Below are 13676 nucleotides of genomic sequence, written 5' to 3'. Positions count from 1 at the left end.
TCTAGCATAATATGTATATGATGAATAAAGTTAAATGTTTATTAATTTGTTTAAATGAATGAAACTGCTAAGTTGAAGTTCACTTCTGACCTTCAAAATAGTAGTTATCTGGTTATGTGTAATATTAAGCAATATATTTATTACGAATCTTCGATTTCATAATTCATGATTATTCACAAATTATAAGTATACTTTGAACAGTAACAAAATGAACTCTGATTTCAAATTAGGTCAGTTGGTGAATCTCCAGTTTCACCATTCTCCATTCTCCAGTTTCTGATTAAGTCCAAATTACAAAATGTCCGTGAGTTTAATAGAAAGTCCGTTCATATATTTATAAAGGTTAAAATTAGTTAATTATACCTTGTAGCGGCAGCTACATGTAATACCAATCAAAGAAGTGGATGAAAACACACCGTAAGGTGTGGTGCGCAGTTCGTACGCGCAAGACAAACTTCCCCCAAGATTGCAACCAATGAGGGAGCAACAAGGTCTAAGAGGGCGAATTGCGAAAGCGTCCTTCTTCCTAATTAAAATAGTCTTCCGTTAGCACGTATAAGTGTTGTACTTTTTGAACAAGTTTAATAAATTGTTATTTTATTATTGTTAAACTTCTTGTCAATTTTTCTGTAGTAATTCTGAAATTCCCTAGCGAGATCGCTACAACCTGTTAAAAATTGACAATTACGCTCGATTCTCATGGATCTGGGTGGCAGACAAAAAGGTTTGGATAAAAGGTTGGTTTTTTCGAAGTACTCGTTAAAATTAACAAAACGTATTATGTATTTTCATTGCAGTAAGCGAAATATAGTTCATGATATTTCTAAAAATTGATTTCTACGTATTACGTAGACAAATTTCAAATAGCTAGAAATAATATCGTTTCCAACGCGATCTATGATTTACAATATTAGACGTAAGAAACAAATTTTGTTTATTTTCCACAGTTTTGACACCGACGATGATTCTGATTATGCCATGATAAAACGCATCAAAATGGAGCCTGAAGCTATGTTGTCTCAAGAAGACGATATAATGGCTCAGTTGCAACAAGAGAGTTCAGATCTAGAAGTAGAGCCAAGCTTTGCATTGGAAGGTACAACAAATGGAGAGGATTGCAATGAAGGTGTTCTAATGCAACACATGGACATAAGAGAGCCTCTGTCTACCTTGAGAAATTTATTAGAACAAAGACTTGGAGTTGAATTAACCGACTATTCTTTTTGGTTGCAAGATGCACAGATGGTAAGCCAACATGACTGTGCAATGGGTGATGATATTTTTCAATTTACAATTGTTTTTCAGTTAGAAAGTCACAAAAATTTAGTTGATCAGTGCGTACAAGGAGAGGGACTGGTTCAAGTAAATGTTCAGATAAAGGCAACGCAAAGGCGTATTAATATAGTGGATGTTTTGAAGCCTGCGGAGGATTATATAGAGCTGGCAGAAAGTAGCAGTATGTATACACATTTATTGTATTATTAATGTTTTCAATTTTTCTGAGTACATTCTTTTTTATTTAGCATCCACATCGGCCAACGAAGACAATAAACGAAACGTTATAAGATGGATGGTCGATCCGCAGTATAAAAAGGAACAGGTATTATTTTTTAACAACAGATGCAGTGTTGATATGTATTGCCGATTCACACGTTCGTGTAAATCGACAGGAACGGCTAAAAATTCCAGCCGATCCTAAGGAATGGACCCAGACGCACGTGAAACATTGGCTTCAGTGGGCCGTTAGACAATTCAACTTGGCGTCGGTAAGATTAGTGGATTGGAACATTACCGGTCAACAGTTGTGTAATCTCACCCTAGAAGAGTTTCAGGCAAAAGTGCCTCTCGATCCGGGAGAAGTCTTTTGGACTCATTTGGAGTTACTTCGAAAGTGTAAATTCGTCGGTATGTATTCGCTAATTTCATTCTTTTCGAGTGTGTAACTGGATAATTAATTTGGCCATACAGAGAATCACTGTATATCGAGATTAAACTTTATTTCTTAATTTTTAAAATTAAATTTGTCTCTTTTTTAGCCGTCGTACAAAAGGACTTGCCTACGGAAAATAACGTGGACAAGTCCATAAAAGTACGAAATCAAAAAACCGCTAAAGCAAAACCGGTTCCTCTCGAAAATATTGATTCCACGCCCATTACAGTAGCCACCTCCAGTCGAACGGTTAACAGCGGCCAAATACAATTGTGGCAGTTTCTCTTGGAACTGTTAACTGATCGGGAACACAGAGGCGCCATTCAGTGGGTGGGAGCAGAGGGTGAATTCAAGCTAAATCAACCCGAGGCGGTCGCGCAACTTTGGGGAGCACGTAAAAACAAACCGTCGATGAATTATGAAAAATTAAGTCGCGCGTTACGGTATTATTACGACGGTGATATGATCTCTAAGGTTCACGGGAAACGATTTGTGTACAAATTCGTGTGTGACCTCAAGCAGGTTTTGGGTTACTCAGCCGCCGAACTGAGTCGACTGGTCGAAGAAGGCAGACGATATTTTTGATGTAATGCTATTCTTTTATCGTTATAACGACCTTCGTCATGCTCCCAAACTATTTTCCATCGACCATTGTACATATTCGATAGAAATTATACGATATCAGATGTTTAACAAAAAAAACCAGAGTATCGATTATTGTTGAGACAATCTAATGTGCATCGAAATACAGACTTACGGTAAGTTCACAGAGTCGTGTCACCGGATGTGAACAAAAAATGCGGACACGCTAGTCAATTGTTAATCCCAGAATTAATTCTATCGAAATGATGCGTAAATAAAATATTATGTTACATCGAACATATGTTCGGAAAAGTTGAAAACAAATTTTGGCGATTGGATTATGTATTAATATCAGCGACAGAAATTTGAAGTTGAGTACAGAGTCAGATTCTGAATAAAGAAATACTAATATTTTATTAACTACACGTTTCTCACGAAAATTGTTACCTGCTGTTTTTGTGTGAATTTCAATATCTCCCTAATTGTTTTTCGACCCGATATTTTTAAATTCAACGTTTTAAAAATATTCGATTTTCGTCATTAAGCAAACATTACGAGAAATATGGCCCTGTTTTGACAGAACGCCGGCACATGTATTTATTTGTCTGATGGCTCGACTGTCGACAAACTTCAGTTTTTTATTAGTGGCCCTACATACCAAATAAGAATGAGACTGAATGACGGGGCGAGACTTTGAGATTGAATATGCAAAAGATAGTTGGGGTTGTAACATTTTTTATACTAGCTGAGCTTGTGTACCTCTTTAACGACAGTAAAATTTAATACTATTTCTATCTATCAATAATATCTTGGTATTTAGTGCATAAATACAGACTAATACAAAAATGTTTACTTTTTTTAAATTACTTACACTGTCGCTGTAAAACCATCACCATGGATTCCAGAATTATACACTGTAGTGTAGAGTACTTCAATGAATAACATTCTTTCTACATTGTAATTTCAAGGTTCTCAGCAGACTTCAATATGTAGTTACAGCACTTACCACCAGAGGAATATGCAATTTCTTAACCCTGTAACTGCAAAAGTCGTATTTATACGTTTTCATAGGTTCACTAATATTAGGCACACAGAAAAGTTTTACTGTTTCTTACGTGAAAAATTAAAGGAAAATATTTTTGTTTTAAAATAAATTTATTCATCAAAATAGGAACCTTCCTTCCAACGGTATAATAATTTATCAATGTTATTTTTATAAATCTTTTACCGAGGAGTACCTTGACACTTCCTTTCATCATTGAATAATCTCCCATCCGAATACTACTGTATTAAATGACATTAAAAGAATACAGAGATCAATGTTTACTGCTCAAAATGTGGTAATTTTAAAATGAAGGTTAAAATTTGTATTAAGAGGGAATTTGTATAAGTTAAAAAAAATTGATTTTTCGTTTTTCTTCTAAATCAAAAGTACATTTCAAAACTAAGCTTTCAAATGTGATAAGTTCTATATTATACAACTTATGCTCACCCTTTTGTTTTCAAGTTTGTGACCTTGGTTAGGCAATACATACTCTGCTTTCTCAATCATCAAATTATATTCGAAATATATGCTAGCTGATCTTTTAAATCATAAACATTTGGTAGATGTAATTAATGATACTCCTGCAACTGTTACCATTACAAATATCACAATTCTTATATGAATAAATATATTATTATCATTATCTGCACAGTTTGTATACTATACTCGTATATAATTATGAATTCCATGTAAATAATTGGTATTTGCTATGAAATTAGAAATTCATGTACATCTTTGTATCACATACAAAGTATATCAAATTTGGAGTATTTTAACAATAAATTTATATTGAATTCCATTTTTAGTACAAAAGCTTAAGAAAACAATCATTTGGAAAAAAACTTGATTTGCAAGAGGGTAAATTTGAATTGTAAAAATTTTTATTTGGGGTGCAAAACCTGTATGTATCATTGAATAATGGAGTAAGTCCATCAAGATATAAAATTATCTTTTATTTTACACGAAGAAATCAAATACAACACACAGGTAAAATAGGTTGTAAATAAAACAAACATTTTTAATATTTTCTGCTTTCGTAAGATATGCATTTTTACTAATTTTGGACTTACGCCACTCGTAAACCAGATTTGGACAAAATGTAATCTGATTATGTTTGTCACGATAAAATTACATGTAACTGAACGATAATTTCATCGTTTTTGTGCGCTTTAGAGAATTAACAATTATGATTACGACGTAATTGGACATGTAATTGTCGAATATCGAGTCTTTTTAACTTCGTTGCTTAACAGAACGTCGAGACGTTTCCGGTCGTGTTTCTATCTCTGATGCTAGGACTGACTTTTGATCGGCAAAAGGCAGCACTCATCGCCAATACCAGAGAATCTAGCCTGTGAGATATCGGTCGCGACGTCACAAGTTAGGGTCTCAGGGGACCGGCGACGCGGCAGGCTTTACAATCAGCCCGCCCGCCATTGCCCTTTTTCTCATTTTCATTCCAATCACACACTCTTTCTCTTTCTCTTTCTCGTTCGTGATCTCTTCTATCATTCCTTAACACTATTTCTACCGAAGGTGTCGAAATTAAGAAGTTTTTATCCGTTAACTTTTTCATTTTATATAAATGTTTTCTATCAACTATTTCCAACCAGACGCTAAACCGCGGTAGAAATGGCGTTAAGAAGATCCACCACCGTCTACCCCTCGTGATCCAACAATCTATGATCTCATTTTAACCCTTATCGGTCGTGTGTCGCTTGTGACGTGTTAAAAAATAATTGATTGAAACCTGCTGATCGTTTCATGCACGAGCATTCGCTTTCGCGTTTCGATAGTAATGCACGGTTTACTTTCTTAAGATTTGGGATCCAACAGCAAAAGTTACGCGTGCAGAGTAACGTATTTTTTATAGAACTGAACCCAAACACTGCTTTAAGCAAAGAAAGAAAATGATTATTACGTAACAGTAGAAAGCGAAGATACAGTACATCGGGACTTAGACCATAAAAAGAAAATCATTGGTGGAGGGTGATTCTACGCGCAAAGATACGTCGAAGAGTACGAGTAACATTTTTTCGTTCGAGCCTTCGTTTCCGAGATAATCGAATTTAAATTTAGCTGACGCGTCTGACCATTGATCTCCTCTTCTACTTACGCCCAAGTCCAACTCGAACAAAAAGTTGTTGTGCTTTTGTTTTCTACTTATTTTTATACATAGAGTCACCCTTTGCACGGCTGTACCATCCGTCCCACCTTACTTAAAACTATTTCCATCGATCATAATGGTTATTTGTACCCAAAAATGATTATCATCACTCATATTCGTCGACTAGTGACTGCAACACGTAAAAGTTAATTTTCCTTTCAAATTCCTTTAGAATTTAACGACGACTACACCCTTTATGCGAGTAAAAATCAATTTTAACGCAACTGTTACTTGTGATCTCTGATACTAACATCGTTCGGTGAGAAATCACGGAAGATTTATGGCGGCAGATCACCTTAACACGTTGACAGCCCAGTACAAGTCCAACATATAAAACAGTTTCCTTCGTACTTCTACAAATTGGACCATAATTTACGGGTCTCTTTTTATAGAGGATACTTAAAAGATAAAGCGTATTCGCGTCCGTTACTAGCGTTTCAACAATCAGATTTACAGCATAAGTACCTTAATACTTTTTTGTAGAGATTAAAAAACTTTTAAACAGAATAAAATTACATTTAATATGCGCATCGTTTGGCCGTTTAACCTTGCCTTGACGTTTCATTTTTTTTACAACGTTTTTCCCAGGTGCGTGGGATACTCTACGTAATTGCTTTGTTATAAAATATTCTTGCATATTAATTGGTAGGCTCTGCTAATTTCGCGAGAACACTGTCGACCCAAACGTGGGGGCGACGCGGCGATCAACGTGTTAATTCTTCCTTTCAGCTATTTCCACGCTACACACCCACGCTTAAACAAATTCCGCGATTACGACGAAACGGCCACGGTTTTGTTTCTTCTCGAATACAGGCTTTTCGCTGGACGTCGAAACGTTGCGGCGTCGACGACCGGGAAAGTTAGCAAGTTGTACAGTGGTCTTCGTATCTCGCGAATTTCCATTCCCTACTATACAACCTACTACCTCACCCAGGCGTCGTCGCTAATGTCTATCCTCTTCGTGATTTTCCTCTCGCTGCGTGTGCTTTTTAAGCCCTCCGAGCGACAAGCGTTCGCCTGGTCGCATTTCGAAGAATTTTCGACCCTTTAGGTGCTGTAAACGCTTATAAGAGGCACCGACGGTGCAGAATCAACGCCAAGGGCGTAGCCAGATCGGAAACGAACGATTTTGTTTGGAAAGAAAATGAAAATCGCAAGTATAAGATTATAATATGTGTCGATTATTTATTGATTTCCAGACAAAATTCTGACTGTGCCCTTGGACGGTTGGGTGTTTCGAAATTCTCTTATTCTGAACTCGAAGGAACTTGATACGTTCATTTGCGAGCAAACTGTCCAAATATTAAGCCCCAGCATGTTATTTAACCCTTAAGTGGATTATCGATGACCTCCACAAGTTTAAACTAATATCGTATAATATATGTAAATGTAATCATATGAAAATTTATGTAATCCTCTATTATTTAATTACTTTTTAAATGCTTCAAAGGAAAGTTAATTTCCACTTGCCAATTTGGTAAAAATCAACATAAAGTAAAATGATTCAATTGAGATTGAGAGTCCACTTAAGGGTTGAGTGAATTTGTATACATCTCTTAATCTCTAGAATAATCATGTTTATTCTTGACTTTATCCAAGTTTATCGTAGCAAAGTTTATTATCAAAGTGTAATTACTATAAAGATACATGATCGAGTTTGTTTGAATAATTAAATGGGAATATTTGGAAACATGGATTCAAACTAAGCTTAGTCCAGATTGTACTATCAAGCTTGGACACCTTCATAACGATACAGCAACTACTAATAATGGTAAATTTCACATTCGTATTAAAAACTGTTCACCGTTGACGCACTGTCGACTCCCGGTGCAATTAGCTTGCTCCACATTCCAACGTTTACATTTTGGTTTAATGGGGGAGAGAGAAAGATAGATAGATAGATAGATAGAGATAGAGATAGATAGATAGATAGATAGATAGATAGATAGATAGATAGATAGATAGATAGATAGATAGAGAGAGAGAGAGAGAGAGAGAGAGAGAGAGAGAGAGAGAGAGAGAGAGAGCAGGTCACTCGTGATTAATCGCTCGCTGGACCGGAAGTGGGAGGACGATTCACCTCCTAATTGCAGCGGACTCTCTTACTCTTTTTCTCGGCTTTGGTCTCTCTTTCTCTATCTTTCTGTTTCCTTCTTATACTCGTACGCTTGCTGTTTCTCGTATGCTCGGTTCGATCGAGAAAATTACACTCGGCAAGAAGTCTAGACCCATTGATAACCGGAAGTGCCGCGGGCTTTCAGGAAGGCAGAAGGGTGTGAAGGAGAAGGAGGAGGTTCCGTCGAAAAGCTTAAATGCTGGCCTGACTACATGTACCGGTAGATAGGAGCTTGCGGTATACATATAAAAAAGCCCACAAGTTCGGATCTACGGGTTAGTATCATCAAGTATAGCTGATAATGGCTATCTCTGCATCGGTCCACGGTGCTCCCCGTCCCCGCTTCTTCCCACAGTCCGTTTCATTACGCGCAACAGATCCCCCGCTCGTGTCTGAAAATAAATGAAAGGTTTGCGTGATTCACGGTGAACTTTTAGAAATCGGTTAAATACGCATTGCCATTTTTGTCTTTCTCTTAATCTACGCGCTACCCCTCCGCAATCTATTCCGTTTTAACCCTCTATCGTGCAACGTGCTCCATCAGAAACCCAAAGAAGGCTCTCTGGTAAAGCACAAAGTGAAATTTTACAGGATTTATGGTATTTTTCTTAATTAAGTTAACAAAATCTTTTTTTTACTATACTCTGTTTAGTTTTATAACAACCTCGAAATTCTTCGTATCTAAACGTATCTATATTATAAAATAACGTGCCTAAAAATCAACGAAAATGTTTTCTAATAAATTCGTCCATTCTAATCGTTCGAGTTCGGCTAACGACGAATTGATTTAGAAACGAATTTGAAATTCGTATCAGTTGTTTCACGAATGAATTTGGACTTCGAGCAGAGGGTTGGCTATCCTTCGTGGACGGTCGAGTTATCTTAATTCGGTTATCGAGGCGAAATTTCCCATAATTCCGAGGGTCTCCTTCGGCGCGAGTTTCTCACGCACGGCCCCCGAACGCGCCGCGCCGCTGCCGGGTAGAGATCAGAAGGGCATAGAAAAAGAAGGCCGGAGATCTTACAAGAAACAAGACGAAGTGGAAGAAGAAGACGCTGAGAGAAGAAGAGCAAGAAGAATATAAGAGCGCTGGGAGTAGGTAGACTCCGGGCGGTGTAAAAATCCTCTGCCCGCTCACCCGTAGACGGTTGAATGGCCTCTGCAGAGCTCTCCTTGCGCAGCCCTAAGGGATGTTAGGCACCGTTTCCAACTGACCGATTATGCTTTACGACCTAGATTGTTCTCTGGACGTTCCAATAATTATCTCGCTCGACTTCCGTGGCTACGACCATCGCGACCCACCTCCTGATACGCGCTCTAAATTAATCGACTCTTCGGGGACCATGTTTCTTCAACCCTTACGTGGACTCTCAGTCTCGACTGAATTACCTTACTTGACGTTGATTTTTACCAAATTGGCAAATGGAAATCAACATTTCGCCCCTAATAATCCATTTAAGGGTCAACGAACGATCATCGCCAACAATTATCGCCACAGTTATTTCTATCCAAAAGACACCTTTGGAGATGCACGAAAGCCACGATAGAAATAGCGTTAATTACGAAGAAATCCCGAGTTCATGCGATTGCACTTGGCCTCTGGGGTGCGATTTAGAATTAAAGATCCGGAGGACGATACTGGCGGACGAAAACTTAAACTCGACGTGTGTTCGAATCCGTTTATCCACTCGAGAAACTTTCGCGCGAACAGATGATCGCTCATTGTGAATGAATGCTAAGGCCGTAAAAGGCGACGAGAAGGCTGGACGCGGGAGTAGCCGAGAGCAAGAAGCTGCACTCTCCTCTGCACCTCGATTAGCTGGCGATCCGTCTCTCCCCTGGCTTCTTCCTGTCGCAAGAAACAAAAATAACTTCAGCGACCGTGGTCGTGCACAACGAGCACCAAGAAATCAAGAAAAATGGCTATCCGCCATTTTCGATCGATATCGAGGCTTGTTATTACGAGAGATCAGATCCCCCCCCACACTAGTTTGTCGTGAAAAGAGTTTTACCAAGGGGTCAAAGATTTAAAAAGAAAGGATGATTTTCTTACTGTGATGTAAGCCTTTCTCGATATAATCGGTAGTTTCGAAAATATTTCAATTTCTCTGTGGACGCGCGTGTGTGTTCGTATGCTTCTCGCTTTTTAAACGAAGAACGACGCTCGGTAAAACTTCCGGGGAACGACGGGGGCGGCTGGAAAACTTGGTACAAAGAGATTCGAAGCTGTCCATCGGCCGATTGGCGGGATACGATTGAAACAACCGTAAAAGTGTGTGTGTGGCGGGGAGAGATAAGAGGATCGGGGGCCCTCTTTTTCTTCTCACTTATTTGGTTTTTCTTGCAGCGGAGTAGAATGGAAAGCGATCAGAGAGGGAGAAAGAGAAAGAGGAATCTGGTGGGGGGTAGGAGAAAGGAAGAGAGAGAGAGGGAGAAAAAAAAGAAAGGAAGTCGAGGGAAGAGCAAGGAAGGGAAGGGAATAAAAGCGAAGTGAAAGGAAGGGAACCACCCGGACAGGGACGCGGGGGCAGAGACGTAATCACAGGGGCGTTGAATTAGGGAAGCATCGAAGAGAGTGGGGAATCGAGGGATGGGGAAGGGGAGTCGACGGTGGAGGACTGGGGTCACCGCCATATTATATTTAGCGAGACACAGCCGTGTGAATGAACTGCATATCCCAGGGACGAACGCACTTGGGGTGTTTTTCAAATACTGGGCCAAATTCGAAGATGCGCCTTCGAGAATGCACGAAATCCGACGGACACGAGCCTGGGAGAATCGTGATCCTCGAGTAAACGGCGCTTCGTGAACGGTGATTTGCACATACGCGTACAGGGGTTTTCCTATAAGAACTTTCGATCATTGTAATCGCCGTATTTCTTAACCCTTAAGTGGACTCTCAATCTCGATTGAATTATTTTATTCAATGTTGATTTTTACCAAATTGGTAACTAGAAATCAACTTTCCATTAAAGCATTTAAAAAATAATGAATTAACGGAGGATTACATTAACATATATTAAACAATTATTAGTTTAAACTTGCAATAATCTACTCGAAGGTTAGTCGTTTGTTTGAGTCTGGATGACGTTTGTGTAATATATAAAGATATAGGTGCTTGGAATACGCGTTGAAATCTAGGGAGTTTGATTTTTGAGCTTTTTAAATGGCGGGCGATTCGAATTGGCAGTTAACTGACGCTTACGGAACGGTTGGAATGTCCGGTGGACGCAAGCTGCGACACATGTTCTGATAAATATCCATTGTTCCCGGTGTTACCCTATAAACAATGCAGTCCGTTCCGGAAGGAACAGCAAATGCTTTCAGCGGACCCTAGTCCTAATTTTCAGGGTGGCACGTTTGACGAACGCCCGAGAATAACAACGACGCTATAAATTTTATCTCGCTTTGAGAAATCGACACTCGAAATTGCCAAGGAGAATAATAAGGAAAACATGTACGCGCTACTACTATATGGGAATAGGGAGTTGTATGTTGATATAATTATTTCGAAATATATTAACACATTACCGACGGGAAATGAGAATTCTCGCTTTATGATAAGTGTGCGTGTTTCTAGTGATTTCTCCGATAACACAAGAAAAAAGTTCAAATATTAGTCGTATAAGAAAGTTTTAACAAAAATGCACCGTTGTTAATGTGTTAATGAATGAACTATGCTTATCTCATTGTTTACAAATAGAGTTCGGTATCTGCTTCAATTTTGTATTCTATAAACATTTCCTCTTAGTTTTATGAATTATTGGAAAGCAAATGCAAGACGCTCATTTCGAACATTTGTTGCAAACGTGAGCAAATACGGAGTGTTGAAGAAGAAACTCGCTATAACTCGAAAACAAGGCCAAATGGGATACATTTTTAGAACTTTTTTGGGTCCCACATGCTACGGGACATCCTATGTTTTTAATATTCCTCTTATCTTTACGACTATAATATCATTGTTCGATGCAATAAAATTAATTCAAAGGTACGAGCTAGCCAAGAATCGCACCATTTTCCAAAGTAAAGCTTCCGTTCTTGCTCTCTTGCGGCCTCTATTGACATTCAGTGTAACCGATATCGCAGACTAAAGTTTAGTTATCTGCGAGTTCAGGTCCTAGTTACGCAGTCGTAATAGAAATTCTGCATACGTATGAAACTTGGACTGGGTTAGGCAGTTGGGTCTGCGTTAGACACTAAACTAATATGGATTAGACGTTAGGATGATTTTGGTCAGCTCAGATCAATATAGGTACACTGGCAGAATAGTCTAGGTAGTTGAGTCCGAGCTGTAGGCTAGAGTAATAGAACTTACATATCAGAATGGTATTCTTATGCATATACTTGTACTAAGATAGGATCATTTTGACTAATACTGGGTAGATGCAAGGATGGTATGATCAAGTAGTCAGGTCTGGATTAATTTAACCCTTAATTAAACTAATAATTATTTAATATATGTCAATGTAATTATTTGAAAATTTACATAATCTTCTATCAGTTCATTGTTTTTTGAACGCTTCGAAGGAAAATTGATTTCCATTTACCAGTTGCTTGTATTAGACGTGAGTCAGAGTTTAGATATAATCAAATCTCTGGACGAATACGAAACGTGGACTGAGTTGGACTGGTACGGGTTAAAGATCGGCATGGTCTGGATTAGGCTAGATTACTTTCGACGCGAGTAGTCGGGGCCTAGGTTTCTGTTACTCGAACAAATTGAATGTCGGAACAACGTGGGTGAGATCTGTAATTACGCGAATTACGATGTTATAATGACGATTAGCTTATAAATATTCAATGCATAGAAACCGAAGCGCGATTAAAGCGAACGAAAAACCCCGGAGCGGATACGATTAAAGCCGATGAAAATTTATGAAAGAATGCGTCGCGTATACCGGATGTCATGGTTGGAGTCCCCGGAAAGATGAACCACTGTGAAATTGTTTCGTTTCATTCGTGTGCCGCGTGTATGTATAAATATAAGATATCTACCTATACGTGTCGACAACGCAGAATTTAGTCTATGTACTCGTTAACAGTTACGCGACATCTGTGACTTGCAATTAGTACTGGGCACATATCTCTAGAATATTTGCTACGTATGTATATAAAACCACATGTTCTAAATCCTGCGAAACATATCGATACATATAAATCTGAGTCAATTTATTCTCCTTAAAATCAACATTGCGTGCGTAAGTTTCATGCGTAAGTATTTCGCGGCATTGCTTCCTTAGGGTCACACCTTTTCCAAAGGTACACACGGTGTGTCCAACGCGTTAAAGCCCGGGGCTGCATGGTCGCGATAAATTATCATTACAGATTTAATTACAAGAACCTGACCGCGGATTTCGTTTCATTGTCCCGTGTTTTCTAAGGTCGACTCCATCGCCATGGTTACAGAAACGTCCGGACCCGAGAGGATGGATTTTTTTCGAGAACCGCAAGAAATCCCACGGAAAGAAAGAGTATCGAACGTGGACGATGTAAGGAGAAGAAGAAGAGGCGAAGAGAGACAATGAACAGAATATGGTCCCCATAGCAACACGACGCGATCGTAGCCTTGCTCGGAACGCAGAAAGGAAGACTGCATGTGCATCTCGGACTGCATAATCGGCGACGGAACCACTTCTGTTAGCGTATTTCGTTTCTTGTTTGTATGTACACACGTGTACCGTGTGAACTATTTATGGTATAGGAGACTTTAATCGTAACTAAATATCTGTAACGTGATTTAATTAGGATACTCGATTGCATCGAAATGGGACGTATTTGATTTGAAAGATATTTATAGAACGCAATGTGAAACGAATAATAAATTTTGTTTTGTCG

At 38.7% G+C, this 13676-nt stretch overlaps 1 protein-coding gene across 1 annotated transcript; it reads left to right on the top strand.

Annotated features, from left to right (window-relative positions):
* Positions 1-546: 546 nt before the first annotated feature.
* Positions 547-3594, top strand: LOC122401238 (DNA-binding protein Ets97D). Its single transcript, XM_043403238.1, has 6 exons — positions 547-737; positions 948-1245; positions 1306-1456; positions 1524-1600; positions 1671-1905; positions 2037-3594. Exons 1-6 carry the CDS (start codon positions 700-702, stop codon positions 2513-2515), a joined length of 1278 nt encoding a protein of 425 aa, XP_043259173.1. The 5' UTR covers positions 547-699; the 3' UTR covers positions 2516-3594.
* Positions 3595-13676: the final 10082 nt, after the last annotated feature.

This window comes from Colletes gigas, unplaced genomic scaffold (assembly GCF_013123115.1).
Source record: "Colletes gigas isolate AHSC1104 unplaced genomic scaffold, ASM1312311v1 Colletes_gigas_Sc00023, whole genome shotgun sequence".
Classification (NCBI taxonomy): domain Eukaryota; kingdom Metazoa; phylum Arthropoda; class Insecta; order Hymenoptera; family Colletidae; genus Colletes; species Colletes gigas.
This window is presented reverse-complemented; position numbering and strand designations above follow the sequence as displayed.